The following is a 19152-nucleotide window of genomic DNA, read 5'->3' as shown; positions in this document are numbered from 1 at the left end:
GAGATATACCTTGGTGCTACCTCCATTGAGCTTATTTTGGGTAGTAATTCTTTTGAGCTCATAAACATATCAATTCTTGATGTTGACTGATGTACCTCTGAGAAAAACGTGAATCCGTTTTTCCCTTCATATAAGTGTGACCATACATCTGTTAGGTCATGTTCTTCCATTAAATCGAAATAGCTACCTGGCAGTTTCCCTTGGTTTCTTAGAATTTTCTTTTTTGAGCTCCTGTCCCTAATGGGCTTCAGTACGCCGTTAAAGTCCCCTGCGAGTAGTACTTTACCACTTGTATATTTTCTTAAATCCTGATTTAATGCTTTAAAGAAGACATCCTTCTTTTCCAGCGGGGCATACACACAAACTATATCTACTTTCTGGTCTAATACTGTAACTTGAATTGCTATATATCTGCCTTTGCTATCTTTAAATAATTCTTTAACATCATATTTTTTTTTAACATAAATAACTGCCCCTCTTCTCCTTTTCCTTTTGTCAGAGGAACAAAACATATAACCTAAATTAGGATTTCTTAAATATTTTATTTCTTTTTCCTGAATTTTAGTTTCTTGTACGCATAAAACATCACACTTGCTTTTTTCCAAATAATGAAATATTTGTTTCCTTTTATTAGCATTATTTAACCCTCTGACATTAAGCGATCCAACCTTCAACTTCATGTATTTTTCCTTCCTTCCTTTTCTTTTTCCTCCTTTTTAACCGATCTCTTCTTCTTCTAAATTCTCTCCCCCTTTTTCGGCAGGGGCTTTCTCTTCGTGAGTAATTCTCGCCAGTTCCTTATTTTCCTCTACTCTCCCATTCATGTCTTTCCTTTTATATGTTGTCTGATCAGCCTTTCTTTTGTCTAGAACTCTTCTGTAAAAGTCTCTCGCCTTTTCTATTGAATTGATTTTGTATCTTTTCTGTTTGTACATGAAGGATACCCCCTCAAATTTTTCCCACTTATATCTGATGTCAAAATTTCTTAATGCTTGAGTGAGGAATTTGTAATCCTGCCTTCTTCTCAGAATTTGTGTGGGTAAGTCTTTATAGATCTCGATTTCCTTCCCATCAATCACTAATTTGCTTACATGGTTAAGTTGACAGACCTTGTTTCTTAGCCTAACGTTAGTAAAACATATTGCAATATCTCTATCCATTTTTCTTTCCTTAGCTACTGTAGAATTAATCCTAAAGATTTTCTCAATCTGTAAGTCTAACATCTCATTGGTCATATTTAAAAAAGCAGCTAATTCAGGAATTATACGGTCAAACAGTTGTTCTTTTTCTATTTCTGGGACCCCTCTCAGTTTCAAGCATCTTTCTCTATGTCTCATTTCTTGAACCAATATGTTTTGGTTACTTATTTGCTGTTCAAGGGTCATTATTTCAGCTTTCCTTTCTACATCTTTTGTTCTTATATTTAGCTGCTCAACATCTGTTCTTAGATCTTTCAGATCTTCTACGATCTTATCCATTTTATTCGAGAGACCTTCTATTTCTTTCCTCAAATCTGCTTTTATTTCCTCTCTAGACTCTTTTAGTTCCTCCCTTATTTCTTTTTTAAATGCTTTTTTGAATTCTCTTAATTCTTGCAATATCATTACATTAATGTCTGATTGTTTATATATAAATTCTGCAGAGTCTCTACGCGTGTTGGAGAGATTCTGTGGCAGCCCTTGTGCAGTTTGCCTAGTTCTAATTCCTGAGGCCATTATTTCTATTTATTTGTTTATTTTTTCCCTTTCCCTTAACCAATGTCTTATTGATAGGAACAATATAAAACTCAACTGCTTTGACCCCCCCCCCCAAAAAAAAAAAAAAAAAAAAAAAAAAAAAAAAAAGAGAGAGATCCGGTAAGAGGCTCTGGGGATCAGAAAAAAAAGATTCAGAGGTTTAAACCCATTTCATCCCCTCTTTTTTTTTTTCCTTCCCTCCCCTTTCTTTTCCTTTTTTTTTTTTCCTTTCCAAATTCGCAATAATATCTTGTTACCCTTTACTTCTTATATCCCTTATATCCCCCCCTATCCTTTTACAACTAAATCTCAGGTTTCTTAGACTGCTTGGTGCTTAATTGCTCGCAGAGCTACACAGAAGCTTTAAAAGTTCTATACCTGTTTTAGGGATGTTGCACAATTAAATTAAAGGGGTGGTTGCAAGCTGGTGCCCAAAGCTACTACGGGGAGCAGAGGCTGCTCATTGGGTTCTAGTCCCTTCCTTGACGACAATATGGCTCTTGAGCCGTATTAGGGTAGGAAGGAGACGTCCCGGATACCTCTCCCAGAGCCCCTGAATTCCTGTCCCTTCTGCGGGCAGGGATTCCTCCGAATTATGAGTCTACTCCCAGAAGAAAGGCAGATAAAACCGCCGTCACTTGCTGTATCCCCTAAGGAGGCGGCTGTGGTTGCGGGGCAGAGGTGTGATTACCCTGGGACCAAAAGCCCTGAAGCGCTGACCTTCCTCACCACCCCCGCCGCCGCCGCGTTGGGGCCGATGTTCCTGGGCCTTTTTAAAGGGCCCTGGGCTGCGCCCTTTGCCTCCGCCGCTGCCGCTACGAGGTGGGAGGGGGGATGACCCGGGAGCGTGCTGGCCCAGCTGCTCCGCTTCTCCCTGCCGCCGCCGCCGCCGCCGCCGCCGCGTTGGGGCCGATGTTCCTGGGCCTTTTTAAAGGGCCCTGGGCTGCGCCCTTTGCCTCCGCCGCTGCCGCTACGAGGTGGGAGGGGGGATGACCCGGGAGCGTGCTGGCCCAGCTGCTCCGCTTCTCCCTGCCGCCGTCGCCGCCGCCGCCGCGTTGGGGCCGATGTTCCTGGGCCTTTTTAAAGGGCCCTGGGCTGCGCCCTTTGCCTCCGCCACTGCCGCTACGAGGTGGGAGGGGGGGTGACCCGGGAGCGTGCTGGCCCAGCTGCTCCGCTTCTCCCTGCCGCCGCCGCCGCCGCCGCCGCGTTGGGGCCGATGTTCCTGGGCCTTTTTAAAGGGCCCTGGGCTGCGCCCTTTGCCTCCGCCGCTGCCGCTACGAGGTGGGAGGGGGGATGACCCGGGAGCGTGCTGGCCCAGCTGCTCCGCTTCTCCCTGCCGCCGTCGCCGCCGCCGCCGCGTTGGGGCCGATGTTCCTGGGCCTTTTTAAAGGGCCCTGGGCTGCGCCCTTTGCCTCCGCCGCTGCCGCTACGAGGTGGGAGGGGGGATGACCCGGGAGCGTGCTGGCCCAGCTGCTCCGCTTCTCCCTGCCGCCGTCGCCGCCGCCGCCGCGTTGGGGCCGATGTTCCTGGGCCTTTTTAAAGGGCCCTGGGCTGCGCCCTTTGCCTCCGCCGCTGCCGCTACGAGGTGGGAGGGGGGGTGACCCGGGAGCGTGCTGGCCCAGCTGCTCCGCTTCTCCCTGCCGCCGCCGCCGCCGCCGCCGCGTTGGGGCCGATGTTCCTGGGCCTTTTTAAAGGGCCCTGGGCTGCGCCCTTTGCCTCCGCCGCTGCCGCTACGAGGTGGGAGGGGGGATGACCCGGGAGCGTGCTGGCCCAGCTGCTCCGCTTCTCCCTGCCGCCGTCGCCGCCGCCGCCGCGTTGGGGCCGATGTTCCTGGGCCTTTTTAAAGGGCCCTGGGCTGCGCCCTTTGCCTCCGCCGCTGCCGCTACGAGGTGGGAGGGGGGATGACCCGGGAGCGTGCTGGCCCAGCTGCTCCGCTTCTCCCTGCCGCCGTCGCCGCCGCCGCCGCGTTGGGGCCGATGTTCCTGGGCCTTTTTAAAGGGCCCTGGGCTGCGCCCTTTGCCTCCGCCGCTGCCGCTACGAGGTGGGAGGGGGGATGACCCGGGAGCGTGCTGGCCCAGCTGCTCCGCTTCTCCCTGCCGCCGCCGCCTGAATTACTTTATAATTGGAACAAAACTTTCAAAAGACTATGTTCACAGTTAAAATGCCACACTCTAAAACAGGCTAATACTGGCAGGCAAATACATGGGGCCACAATCCTTATCATTCCTCCATCGACAAAATGACATATGACATTCATGTGATGAAAGGAGAAAAACACCAATATAATAGGACAAATTTTCCCAAGCTGTGTCCATCCCTCGGGATGCACAGGTATGGAGAGATCATAACTGCAGATGAATATAATATGGGAAGGATATTGAATAGACAAATATAAACCAAAGACTCATTCTTTCAACAACAACAACAACAACAACAAAACTCAGAAAATAATGCCCAAACCAAATATTTAGACATTGCTCCAAAGGAAAATGAGTGACATCAAATTCTCTGGCCAGAGCTGCATAAAACAGAAAGCCAGGGAACTATGGGAATCCTAATTTCTGGTTAAGAGCAGCACCATAGTGCTTGCTGCTTCACTGCTGTTTCTCAAAGTGAGAAAGACAAACTAGATTACAGAGCTTCACTGTCCTCCACTGTTTGCTTGGAGTGGGTTGGAAGACACTGTAGAAGTGGAGAACAGAACAGAATTCTGGAGGGCAGGAGGCAATTCACACATGGGATTTCAACTTCACTAATTTTACTCTTTCTGGTGCCAAAGTGCAGCTCCAGCCCATATCTTGAGTTTGATCTGACTGTTCCAAACAACAGCAGATGCTTCTATGTGAGTCAACTTTCTGTGTTTTGCTTTAATTACTCTTGGAAAGGTTCAAGCGGTTTTCCTGACTTGGCGAGCTACAACAATGCTCTGGAGGCTCCTGTTACAAATGAGACACCATGCTGTAAATATCATAAAATGTCATGTGCACTGGAAAGACTGCAATCTAAATTATTATGTAGGGCAAAAGAGGCTGCTAAAGGATGCATTATTCATCTTCGTAAAGATGAGTACTGATTGCAAGTGGGCTGGAACAAGACTTGCAATCTCAAATCAACACTGCCAATTAAGAACTTCCAGTGCAGTATCATGGTAAATTTTATCGATCCACTTTGACTTCTGAAGATGCCAACATTTTTAGTAGTTTTCTGATACTAAATCTTATGGATCAAAGTAAAAGCCACACAAAAAACACAATTTCAGTACAACATGGCTTACAAAACTTTTCTTGAAATACTTGCATCACAGCCCCTCCCTCCCTTTTTTCCCCCCTGGTAGCTTGCCCAATTTGCCATGGAAATTAAAATTTAATAAAGGTTTGTAAAACGAATATGCTTTGCAGACTATGCCAAATTGCTTCTTAAGCAGAATCTAGTGTTTTCTTTCTTTCAATTCAAAATTATGCTAACATTGCGTATTGCACTTTATCGCACTCTAATCTTAAAGAAGATTTACTGTTCATAAAACTTTATGCTGCAAAGCTATTTCAATACTATCACTGTAATTTATGTGTTGCACCAGGTTGGCCTTCCGTTCCATTGGAATACCTTTTTTTTATGAAACTATAGGGAAAGAGTCCCAGCTGGTTATAATTCCACCCAGTAACACAGTAAAATAGTTTCTCTTTTAACCCTTTCATATCCTCATTACTTTCAAAGCTCTATCTCACCCTTTGTGCTAGCTGGAAAGTTAAATTTATTGTTTTCTTTTTTAAAATCTCAGGGAATGATTTAAGTACTCTCACTCAAGTCTTTGCAAGCAATAGTAAAAGGCAGATCTAAATGACACATTCATACTGCAGTCCTATAAAGATTCATACACCAAGCATACAGGACGATTCAGACTTTAGAGTGACTTTGTGACTAAAGCCCATATGTCTTTAACAATAATAAGGTTGAGCTTTATTTATTTATTTACACTATAAACAAGTCAATTCTAAAGAGACTTAACAGTTTGTGAGAATAGACTGTGGAACTGTAGAACTTCACAGTACTTCCAACTTTTCTTATTCAACAAATCAAAAAGGCAACTCCCTTCTGGTTTGAGTCAGCTCTGAAACACAGAAGGGATTTGAAGTTCAATGTTAATCTCATGGGGCCAAACGAGATAAGATTCAAACTATGTGAATGCAATTAATTTATACTTTGATATGTAAATAGCAGCCAAGGGAAATCCCAAGCAGTGCTTTGGAAGAAAAGGAGAAGAAGAAGTTAACCTTTTTCTGTCATAACCCAGACAAAAATCACCCCTCTAAAACTGTTTGCGAAGATGTCCATTAATTCTTCAGGGATTTTGCAGGGACTTGCCCCTCCCTGCCCAGCCATTCACCTCCCTGTCATGTGCTAACAGCTCCTTGGTCTTCCCCTTGGTTGCTATTTACATTACATAAAATATGCAGATTAACTGTTTCAATACAAGTATAGTACGCTCTTGCCATACGTGGGGGATCCATTCTGGACCCCCCGCACAAAGCAAATTTATTGTATGGTGTAGTCCCATTTATTTGAATAGTGATACGCTCTCTATGGCATGTGCGCCATTTTGTCCCTTGCCACTCGCCGTCCATGTAAGCTTAAATCTGTGTATGGCAAGGGTGCGTATACCGAGGGCGGACTGTAACTTCACATCTAGTTGGGCTCTTACGAAATAAAATGTTAGTCTGTCAATCATTTTATTGTATTTGACTAAAAGCCATTGCAATCCAAGAAAAAAAAAACACAAATAAAATCCAGTTAAAAAAGAAAGACATACCTATACATATATTACATCTATATCCATAGAAATATATTAGTGAATCCCCTGCATAGTTTGTAGCAATATCTTACAAATAGTTAGGACATAAACTTTTCACAGCTTTAGCAAATAAGGCTGTTTTATGAGTAACAGTAACCAGCATATTTTCATCTAAGAGCTCCCTCCTTATATGGAAGCCAAGATCTGACCCAAAAATCTCTTCCTAGGATTTTGATGAAGCTGGCAATAAAGTAAATAGTGAGAGATGTCCTCTACCTCACCCACTCCACAGATGCAAAACCTTAAGTTTCTCGGGATTTTTCTATATCTACCGTCCAAGACAGATGTTGACATAGTTTGAAAATGTAGTTCTATAAATGCCATTCTGAGAGGGGCAAATGTAAGGGTTTCTAACTATTAAGCTCTTACATTATTTGATTTCAATAAATGGTACAAGTGGGAGAAATTTGAAGATTTCATTAAAGCTAAGGCCTGCTCATTATTCCACTTACAAATCCAGTCCATCGGCTTATTTTTTACTTCAGAAAAAATAAAAATATTTGTTGAAAGATTTCCAGAAGTTAGTAAGTCTTGAACTAGCTTAGCCTAGTCACCTTTCTTCCATTGTTCGCCTAAACAGAGATTGGGAGGACGATCATCTGACACTTTCAAGACCCTCTTGTAATATAAAAGTGCAGCCATCTCAACCATAGTTTTTACAAATACTGGCCCCATCTCTATTCTGAGAAATGGGTCCGGGGTCCTTGGAGGTACTGCCAACAGGCACCTCAAGAACTTATTTTGACATATCTCTAAGTCATGCAATTTATTATGATTAATCCACCAGATCTCAACGGCATATTGCATGTGAGCAATTACCTTCCCTAACAACACTTTTAATGCTGGGATTACTAACCTGCTGCCTTTAGAATAGAAGCATTTCTATCCTGACTGCTGTGCTGTTTTTTTTTTAATATTTGTAACTGAGTCTTCCAAGAATTTATGTCCTCAAAATATACTCCCAGGTACTTAAAGGAGGAAACCTGTTCTATCTTATTATTACCAATCTTCCAATCAAATTTAGGTGATCATTTGCCAAAGACAATCACCTTTGATTTAGCATAGTTTATTCTAAGTTGTTCTATTTAGCACAACTCATAAAGTTTATTTAACATTCTCTTCAACCCAGTTTTATTCATAGACAATAGTACAATATCATCAGCATATATCAGTATAGCGGTTTTACGATTCCCTATTGAGGGATGGAAATGATAAAGACATTTTGCTAAAGAGACAATATTATTGATATAAAGGCTAAATAGGAGGGGTACTAACAAACAGCCTTGTCTGACTCCTTTTGTTGTATTAATTTCCTCCAACATTCCATCTGTATTAATCCTTACCCTCATAGTTGTACTGATGTATAATTCCTGAATTAGTAGTAACAACATCTTATCTATATTAGTCCTGCCAAGCTTAGCCCACAGTTGAGTCCTAGTGATAGTAACAAAAACTGAGGAGAAATCGATAAAGCAGTAAACAGTCATTTGGAAGAACCACTAGTGTATTTGTGAATTAACTGGTGTAACACAAAGATCTTATATCCTTTGACAATATTCTGATGTAACTCTGAAAGGTAAGAACTATTTAGATGTTCCTGGACTGATCCCAAGCCCGCATCAGACTCTCCAAAAATCTCCTTTTTCCTTTCCCCCCTCTCTTTCATTTGCAAACCCAAGGAGTTTTTACAGTTTGCAAGGCTTCTGATGGTAGTCAATGATACACTTGCAGAGTAAGCAATCAGTCAGCAAAAGGGTGGATAGTGTCTGGTGTGCAAAACGAACAAGCTGGAACAAAAAACCCTGCAATATGGACTGTATCAAATTAAAACAAATAAAAGCTAAACTAGATAAACAATCAGCAAATTAAAACCTTAAAAACATAAATACAAGATAAAACCTTGTTAGAACATAGAAAATGACAGTGCTCTTTAGATCACTCCCTATCTTGTCACTGCAATTTTTCCTAGTCCAGAAAGAAAATGTAAATATTGTTACCTGATTGTTTATGTGGCAGATAACCAAAGAGAAATAAGTAATTTCAAAAGTAATTCTTTACCATGACCTCACACAGCCCCATACGTGTGCACTTCCCACCTCCTTCCATTCTCTTCCATATTCTCTCACTTCCAATTAACAACAAAGCACAGTCTGGTATTCATCTGAACTGCCAGCTGCTTCCTGATCTCCCAAGTAGCTTTCGGAACCTAGTTTCAAGTGGTTTTAAAATTTAACCTAGGGTAGCATTAACTTTGGGGCAAGCTTCCATTATTTATGCTAAAGGGCATTTTTGGAGTGGGGGGTGGGGGTAGTTCTAGAACCAAAGTCCATGTGCTTTAATCTCTTTGTCCTGGTGTGTTTGGGGCCAAATTTATACCACCCTTGAGTGTAGTCAATCCTGCATGCTTTTTGTCCACAGGACCTTCAAGTCACTTCCATTTCAGTGGTGCTACATTATCATATGCTGAACTCAACTATTTGTCTGGGAAACTCAATGACTCTCTCAGTTTGGATACACAACTACAATATCAGGCTTGTCAATACCAGGACTTTTGGCAGGGGTCTTTGGAATTTTAAGAAAGCTGGCCTTTAGGTGGAAATGGTGAGATTGTTATGAGATGCTGACTTTAAACATAATCATCTGTTCCTTTTTTAGACAAGCTACAAGTCAATAGCACTTTCCTAGGTTGTCCTGGAAAGAGTTACTTTGCCTCCTTTCCTTGCCTCAGCTCCCTACATTTCCTTATTTCTCTATGTGCTTCTTATTTTCTTTGGGCAAGTTAGGATCCAAAGAGAGACTTTTAATGCTCTTAATTTATTTTTATTTATGTATTTTTGGGGATTATTCTCAGAAGTTGCTTGCCATTTTCTGACAGATCAACCTTGGCGTGGGGGCAGCAGTACACTGTGGTCCCCAGTCCTATCCGGAGCAAGGCTGAACTGGATGAGTGTACAAACTAATATGGTCAACAGAAATGTCTTTCCCATCCCTCCATATACCCTCTGAATTTATTTCACTGTCTCTCTCAAAATCTATTCATTCTTCTTGTCACCTGGCTCATCGTATGCAAATGAAACTCAATGTCTCCCTGCTTTCAATTACCCAGACGTTTTCCCTATCCCCCAGCCCATGCTCCTTATTTGGTGATCCATAATTCTTGTCCTCTTTCTTCTCTTACTCTGTCACTGTTATCAGGAACTGTCTGCTGGTCCTGCGCTTAGATAGCATGCTAATCAATCTTTTCTTTAAAAAAAAAACAAGACCTGAAAACATGTATATATAGCAACTATACTTTCATTACTAGCTTTCTTAAATTAGATTTCACTCCCTTTTGTCAAATAATAGTTTAAAATCTACTATGCATGCATGTTTCTGCATTTGTTTAGTACACGTTTATGTGTGAGCTTGTATGCCCACATGACGGACATTCAGCAACAGTTCATCAATAATAAAAACATAGTAAAATTAAAATCCTGCACACAATTCTGTTGTATTAAGAGATATGTTAATGCCAACTCACAAATATGTGCAGTTAATTTGGATGAAGAAGTGCTAATCAATTACAAGATTCACTCCTCACAACCCTTTTGGAGAGTCTTAAAATATTAACACATAACACAAATTAACAAGTGGCAATTTAAAAATGAAATGACATACTTAAATACAAAAGGAGCTAATCAGAAATACCTGAAAGCAGGTATCCTGTGATTTCAGACTGTAAGATAAAATGCTATTTAGCAAACAGTGTTAAAAATGCATGTTACAAGCTAACATTAAGACATTTCAGTTTGTGAACTGTGATCTGGTGTTCATATAGCTGCCATTTCTCTGTCTTTAAGTAGTTGGCCTCAGTTAACTCAAATTGTATGTCAGTGGTAGATAACCTGGTCTGTGCCATTTGTTGTACCATTGCTCCCATCACTTCCAGCTAGCATGCATAATGGCTAGAGATTTGGGGACATAAGGTCCAAAAATCCAAAAGGCATTGAGTTGCCTATAACCTGCTTTATGTAAAATACTCACTTTCAGAGTTTCAGAGAGAAAAAAAGTGGTTTCAGCCTTCCTAATTTAATATACACTAGGTGAAATTTGGTAGATTGGCTAGCAGTATTCACTCTTATTCCAGGCCTACAGACAGTCAGACTTAAAGAAAAGAGTGAACGATAATAAGGTCCTGGGTGTTCTTTCTATCCTCAGAGACAAGACAAGGAGAAAACCTGTTAAAAATAGACAGGTGTCCTCTTAAGTGTCAGCACTCAAACTACTGATCATCACAGATCATCTGGGCATATGCACTTTCAAAGTGGCTTGGTGAAGAAACTAATGAAAGGTCTCACGTTTCCCAGAACAGCTGCCTGTGTGTCCTTTGAGAAACCCAGAAATTCAACTAACCTCTACTTCATCTTAACTCTCAAAAGCCACAAGCAGTCTTTGTACTGAAAGGAAGATGGCAGAAGAAAAATGAAGTGTAATCCCCTTCCTTCAAGATAGCAGTGAAAATGAAAAGTTGGATGCTATCACAATGTCAGATTTAGCACAAATATCATGTTGAATTAAATGGTCTTGTCTAAAGTGAGCCTAGGCTAGCAGCCATTTTACCCCATATATCTTCACTCAGTTTCCATTCACTTTCTAGAATGGTGCACTGGCCACATTGAACTCTGGGGAGATCACAACTGAGAGTGATCACCTCTTTCTACACACACACACACACAGTCTTTCTCATTAAGACATCATCTACACAGCTAAACTAAGACTGGAGCAGACATCCCTAGAATTCTAGAAACTGGACTGAAATTTTTCTATGTATTGTCTAGTTTAGCTGGAGACAATGGAAGATGTGGGCCACAGACATCAGGCCAACCAATGAATACCTTCTCTTGAACAAAAAGAAAATAGTTCACAAGATGTTTCATAACTATTATGTAGAGAAGAGAAAAAATGGGACGCTATGACTTTTCAATGTAATTGTAAAGGGTAGAGTTTTCTTTCTTTCTAGCCAAATACCTTGGTTGAGTTGTGTCGCTTCTGCAATCTGAATTCCATTTACAGAACACTGTGCTCCACTGAGTGGTATTAAATTAACTGTTCCATTCAAGTGTTCAAAGATGCAATGCTCACTTTCCAAGTCGAGGCCATGAAGTACTATAACACACAAACAGATTTTTCTTCTTCAATAATCAGTAAGACTAGCACTTGTGCCTATCATATGACTCTTATCCTAGAATTTAAATCTATTGACTCTTATTCCATTCAATGCAAGGAAAGCTTTGAGATTTAATATCATCTTGCACTGTTGTGTGTATAAATATGAATGTATTAAAAGAAAGAAAAGATGTACACGAGTAAACTACACAAGCATCCTCATTTGTCAAGCCTATCAGTACAGAATAGATTAGAATAGTAAAATATTAAAATGCACACATTTTTTCTGTTAACTTAATAATAACAATTTACAAATGAAGCAAATAAAATAACAGAAGACACTGAGGTACATATGGTCTCAGAAAATGTACCTTTAAAATGGATTAAACAAGTTTTGCTCTATTACAGAGAAAAGCTTGTACAACTTTCAGCCTCTTCTTATATTCTATACTATACATATTCTCCATTATGAAATAACTGTTTTTATTACCTAAGTCACTCTTGAGGCCAATGCAGCCATACCTCTTATTACTATTAAGAGAATGGACTGGCCAATGGAGGGTTTTGAATTGTAAGAAGTAAAAAGCCTTGGTTAGTATGCATCATAGTCATAGTAAGTACAGTCACCCCTCTGTTTTTGCGGACTTCAAATCCACATCCCTTGCCCATTTGCGGGTGGCAAACAGAGGGGGACAAAACGGAGTACATGCCCATGGGGCTTGAATATCATCAATTTTCCGTTTTCGCGGGGGGGGGGGGGGAAACAGATCCCTCATGAAAACAGAGGGGCTACTGTATAAGCATAATACTAAGCACAGTTATAGGTATCGTAGAAATTATCAAAACAAAGGACAGGAAAGGGGAAGGAGAATGCACACCATGGTTTGATTCCAATAGCACAACCATTTTAAAAGCTGAACATGTCCAGGCCATCTTGAATTATTTATTAACTAAGCATTCAGCAGTGGCATACTGTGCTTTATATCATACACTTGTTTCACAGGAAAAGAGAACAGCTAGACTTACTAAGGTCCTTTTAAGTTTATGACTCTGAGACTTCTAAGAGCATTGCATAAAAACAGAGTAAGAAATATCTCTCAATTGGTGGGAGAACTCTCCATTAGATTCTTAAGGAAAGACACATTTTTTACCAATATCCTGTTCTGTTGCGGCGTCTTCTCTACCAACATGTGTTTTACCCTCCTACAGAGAAAAAAAATATTAACCTGGCTTTTATTACTGTACAATAACTGCATTACATGCTATTAGCAATATTCATTGCTGTAAGTTTGAATAGTTGAATGAACTGGTTTTTAAAATAATTAATTAAAGAAATTTCAGATTGTTGTAAATTTCTGTTGTTACTGCCTTGTAGTTATATGCTTACTGGGGGGAAAGCACTTTGAAAGTTTTTAACCTATTCAAGCTTACAGAAAAAGTAATGAAAAGTCACTACGCTCAACAAGAATGTCATTCATTTATCACTGACCCTCAGGACAGAAATAAGCAATAGCTGACTGATACTTTTATACGAAACAAATTAAGGTGATCTAACAGCTGGTGTCCCATTATGTACAGAGAAATGGTGGGTGCATCACTTATTTCAACAGCAAATTAACAGTGCAATTAAAATTGTCCATTTAGGAACTAGAAAATAGATAAGTATTGAATTACCTTCAAGTGATACAAGATGATACCCGTGCTAAGAAGATCATCATCAATTCCTATTAGGTGCGGAAGCTCAGAGTCTAACACAACGCCAATGCCTTCTTTTCTCAGAGCCAAGGTCTGTTCCTGTAAAAACAAACAACATAAAAATCACTGAAAAATTTCTGCATGAGAATTCTGTTATTCAATATTTTTAAGTGCTTCCTTTGTTTTAACTAAGAGTGACATCACAACAAGAGAAAAACAAGGGGAAAAGGTTCTAATTTTCACCACAGGGAAAAAAAAGTACTACTACTACAGTTTAAATCAATAATCGTCCCAACACATAATTTTAATTGTGATTGAAGCCACTCCTTTGTTGGAAAAGAAATCTAGCAGTTTATGCTAATAAACACATTATTTACAAGTGAAATATATTGCAGCTTTTGGCACTGAGGAATTTGTAGATAAGAATGATCTACCCTGCCACTAATCTCTCCTTCTTCCTTCAACAATCCTTGAGCTCATTAACATCTGATCTATAGCAAGAAATACCATAGGTTGCATGTTGGGAGAAAAAATGAAATACAGCATTCTGATTTTTTATACAGTTAGCCCTCCATCTCCATGGATTTCTTATCCATGGATTCAATTATCCGCGGCTTGAAAATATTCACTAAAAATATAAAAAGCCATGCCCCAAAGTAGTTTCTAACGTGCTATAAAACATTAAACTACCTATAAATTTGGCTGGTTTGGCCTTATGACTATTGGTAATTTACAGCTAATACAAACTGATTTAAAAGTGATCAAATTGCAGAGAGAAATTAGCAAAACACATAAGAATGTTCTTAGCTGAACACTTAACTGGGGTTGCTATTATAAACACTCACTGCTTTGTTTTCAGAGAATTTCAGAGAATTCTACAAGTTTCAGTCCCCAGCAAATAAAGTTTGCAAGACTGACATGGAAAATAAGCATATTAGAAACATTACTGAACAAAGAACTGAATTAGGCTTCTCCAAACCACACAACCCACCAAGACAAACCAAACACCAAATAAAAGGCTTCATATATTGTGGGACACTGTTATCTATTAGGACAGCCATAGTCCTGCTAGACATTTTTGGACAACTGTTTTGCACACCATTAGATTCTACTGACTTTACATGGGCCTGACAGCACAATTTTATATACATTTATCAGAAATAGGTGTTACAAAATTCAGTGAAACATATTTCCAATTAAGGGTATACAGGATAGCAGCCTAAGTCTGCTAAACATAGGATCTACTGAAAATCAGGGGTAAAGCAAAGTAGTTAAGACACAGTATTTTGTTTAGCATGAATTAAGAGAATATCTTATATACACACCGACTGAATATGAAGCAATAATACTTAAGAGGGCCAGCAACATACTAAAGACTGAATAATCAGGCTTTAAAATAAGTCAGGTTTTTTTTCTCATCTGACTACAAAATAATATTTTTCATGGGAATATTAACTCTAAAGGACATTGATATTTAATTCAATGAAAGAAAGAGGGAAGAGTAACATCCCCAAAGTTGCCATGTCTGAAGAGCTTGCCAAATGCTTACACTAACACTGGGCTGCACCCAATACTGGTTTGGGATAGCACAGGGGAACCTGATCTTTTTGCCAATTCATGATATTCAGTCTCTGCAACATCCTTTTCCCATGCTGCTCCTGAGGTCTGGGAGAAGTTTTAGAATAAAAGAGCCATGACAAGCAGGCTTACATCAGAGGGTGGTGACAATGAAATCAAGTCTTTTGCTTTGCCTTGTACAAAATCACCCTTAGGTACAAATCTTTGTGCAGGGGGTCAGAAATTACAACATATTTCCTTGTAGCTGAAACTGTCGCCACCTAACATTTTCTCCTAGAAATAAATCTGTTCATTTTCACTGGATCATATTTCAGTGACATTATACTTAAGTTATGAGTGACTGGAAATTTAACACAAAAATTAGAATGCCCATCAAAAGGTCAAAACACAACAAAAAACATAGCCATGTTGATCTCAAGTTAAAAGATCAAGTGTTTCCATAAAAAAACGAATGAAATGGCATTTAAAAACCCATCGGTTTGATTTTCTGTACCTACGCTATAAAATAATTGGTGCTGTTGCTCTCAAATGTCACAAATAATTGGCTGTGGTCAGATAACTATTGATTTTCCAGGTGTCTTTTGTACTTATACAAGCATGCAAATCCAGCTTTGCATTTTAGAACAGTTTATTAAGAGAATCACCTTTTCCAAATGTAAACTATGGCCTGTTACAGACAGCCAAAATAAAGCTGCTTCGAGTCACAGTGGAGATATCTCCACTGTGACCCGAAGCAGCTTTATTTTGGCTGTCTGTAACAGGCCTATATTAGTTCTGATGTAAAAAAAAGTTGCAAAATAACCATTTGACTTAGCATGATACGTTCCAATGAATTCACAATAAGAAGTGCACATAGCATTGTAAATAACAAAAGGGAAAGAGAAGTATGCATGATATTTCTCCCCTGGCATAAAAGTCCATTTTTCAGTGCTATAGATCCCCAAAAATCTGGGGATATGAAGGGCTGACTCTATATGGCTCGGGTCCAGGCTATCATGACTTGAAATGTAAAACCGTGTGACCACAAAATCACACTGGCAGATCTAAAAATGCCTAGAAAGAACATGGGAGGGGGCATGGGTAAGTGAAACTGTGGGTACTGGTCCTATGAATACGGGAGGTCATCAATAGTTTTACTGTATTATGTTTGAATAAAAACTTTTTGTATGATTTTGCTCACATGCTTTTAATCTGTATCTGTTTTAACCTTTGTAAGCAACTCTAAATCCTGGTTATAATTTTAAAAGTGGAATATACAGATACAAAACACTACAATAATCACACTCATAATCATAATAAGGTTAAGTTCCAAACACTTGCACTGTCAACAAGAAATTAGCAAGTAATATGAAAGGAACTTTAAAAAAAATGCCTATGAAACATTGAGATGCATTCTGACAGATGACCAGCATTTGCACAAGAGACTGGTCCCCTTTTTAATGCTTTTTCTTCTTGATTACAGATCTCCTGGATTACAATGGTTCCATGTCTTGCCTCATCCAGAGAATTTATTCTTAAAATAAAACTTGGTAATTCTGAAGTTCAAAGAACAATAAAACCAGTGTCAGTTTGCCCCAGATAAGTTGTGCTAAACAGACGGCCCTCCACATTTGCAGCTTTGACTATTTGTGGTTTTGATTAATGTGTTCTGTCTAGGAATCTCTAATTCCTCCAGTGCAACTCTGGCAGAAGTTGACCATAGAATTGTGCTGGAGAACCTAAAAGTTCCTAGAGAAAACACTTCTCTAGGCATTTGTAGGTCCTCCAGCATGATTCTTCTGGCAGATGTTGACCATAAGTTACACTGGAGGACCTGGAGATTCCTAGAGAGGTGTTCTCTCATAAAAAGAATAGTGGTTTTTTATTTGCATTTTTTCCATATTCACACGAGTCCTTCATCCCTAACCCCAGCAAATGTGGAAGGGACCACTGTACCTCTTTTAGGCTTCATTTTAAACTCACATATAGGGTTTTTTCACACATTATACTCCAGGACCTAATCCAACTACGAGTCCAACTGGATTTAGCCCCAACAAAATTAGATGTGCTTTACTATACTTTCAATAGGGAACTACAGCTGATTATATGTGTACCATATAGGCATCTTTATTTGAATCATATTTTATATTTATGAGGGTATACTTAAAGCAACTTGATACACACCTGAAAAATATATGTGCAGTATCACTTTCATAAGTACACACCAAGTTACCTAAGCAACATGAATTAACAAGTTCCCCAGTTATAAATGACGCTGCTCGGGTTTGCAAGCTCAAAGTCATGGTTTGTTTGCTTGAGACAATACACCTATAATGCAGTCTTCCTCTTTTCCTACTGCTTCCCACTTTACTATTACTGTGTTTTCCAATGAATCACGATGGTCCAAAATACACTGCAGAAATAACCCAGTTTGAGACTGCTTTAACTGCCCTAGCTCAATTCTAGGGAAGTCTGGGAACTGTAGTTCTGTGAAACATTTAGCCATCTCTGTCAGAGGGCATTGATGCCATAATACACTACAATTTCCAGGATTCCCTAGCACTGAGCCAGACCAGTTAAAGTGATCTCAAACTGGTTTATTTTTGCAGTGTGTTTTGACCACTGTCTCATATATCCCAAGTGAAACAATCTCAGTTTAGTCATCTTGGCTTTTGGAGTTCATGCTCGATTTGATCTAGGGCCCATTTATTTCTTTTTTTAATCATCCAAGATACCCATATCTCCTCCACCATCACATTTCAAGCAAGTTTATTTTCTTCCTGTCAGCTTTCTTCACTGTCCAGGTTTCACAGCCATACTGTATGTCCATACTTCTCACTGTGTTTGTAATACGGTTGCTTGAATAATCTAATCTCTTGACTTTCTGCTCATTCCTCATTTAGAAACTCCAAATCTTACTGCTGCACACTGTAAGGCCAGAAAACAAAAACTTGACAAAAGAAATACACATGTACACGAACATGAAGGGTAGGAATCATCAAATATTCATCATTGTGTATATTAAATCCCAAGGTGGAAATGATTATAAAGACGATGACTAAACTACAGAACAGCACTGCATAATTACAAATCCTATGGGTTAGAGCCAAAGTTGCCCTTGCACAAATGTAGTGAAGTCTCCTGCTAGAAAAAGGGTGGTGGTGTAATTCTGTCTTCCCCTACTGTGCCGTCTCTGATACTGCTCTGCAGGATCCTCTCCAAAACACACTTTTAAGGACCAAGGAAATAGGAGGAATGATAAAAAAAAATCTTCTCACTTTCTTCAGCAGGAGTATTGCGTGACCTCTGTTCTGCTCATGGAAACAGTATATTGAAGCCTCCACATCACACATTCATAATTTTATTGCCAAAAGCTTGCTGAATAAGTGAGATTTGGCTTGATTCTCTGTATCTTCGATCGGGCTACTTAATGTAAAATAGTGAACACGGAAGAAAAATGCAATAGCATCTGCGTATGAGTGACAAGGCAATTAATGCCAAAACCTGTTGTGAGGAAGTTATTTTGACATATCCGAAATTCTTATAGAAGTGAAAAGACACTGATTAATTTTATATTAAACTATACTGTGCCCCCCCCCCTCGATCAAGTCCAGCCTCCGTTTTGCTTAGCTTTGGTATCTTATCTATATTGCACTGTTATACTGTATTATAAAGTCTACTTAGACACCCCGCTAAGAACCTCAATGCACCATACTGTTGCAGTCAATGGAATAGATCCACCCCATATGCCAAGGTCCCCAACACTGTGTAGCACTGGCGAGGGGTGGGGTTGGAAGAATCAAGAAGTATTATAGTGCCAGTTAAAACATGCCTATATCTTGACCCAACCAGTACCCTCCAAATCTCTGGAAGAATGGCATGCTTTTGACATTTATTCTCTTCACAGAGCTATCTATCTATCTATCTATCTATCTATCTATCTATCTATTTGCACGAATGACTCCTAACATTAAGCAATTTTAATATATTTTAACATTTCTGTTCACTTGTGTTATAAATCAGAATAGTCATTTTCATGTTTATGCAGAAAGCAATGCTGTGGAACTGTTGAACACACTGCCACCATTTGATATGAGTGAAGTCTTGGACTGTAGAAACTGAAAGTATATGTTCTGTCTTCTCATGAGGTGTTCTCCATAAGGAAGTAGC

The 19152-nt window shown here is 39.7% G+C and overlaps 1 protein-coding gene across 6 annotated transcripts in view; it reads right to left on the bottom strand.

Moving 5' to 3' along the window:
- LOC149313514 (kinesin-like protein KIF16B) overlaps window positions 1-19152 on the bottom strand; it is a 146556-nt gene that overhangs the window by 74377 nt on the left and 53027 nt on the right. For all 6 annotated transcript variants that reach the window (XM_089519228.1, XM_089519229.1, XM_089519230.1 and 3 more), the window contains exons 13-15: window positions 13405-13524; window positions 12882-12933; window positions 11593-11730 (exon numbers count right to left, since the gene is read on the bottom strand). In XM_089519228.1, the coding sequence (XP_089375354.1) occupies window positions 11593-11730; window positions 12882-12933; window positions 13405-13524 (310 nt within the window). The remainder of the gene's footprint in view (window positions 1-11592; window positions 11731-12881; window positions 12934-13404; window positions 13525-19152) is intronic.

Source organism: Sceloporus occidentalis, unplaced genomic scaffold (genome assembly GCF_023333645.1).
Source record: "Sceloporus occidentalis isolate IW3139 unplaced genomic scaffold, rSceOcc1.0.p SCAF_4, whole genome shotgun sequence".
NCBI lineage: Eukaryota > Metazoa > Chordata > Lepidosauria > Squamata > Phrynosomatidae > Sceloporus > Sceloporus occidentalis.
The sequence above is the reverse complement of the archived record's forward strand: the minus strand, read 5'-3'. Positions and strand labels throughout refer to the sequence as shown.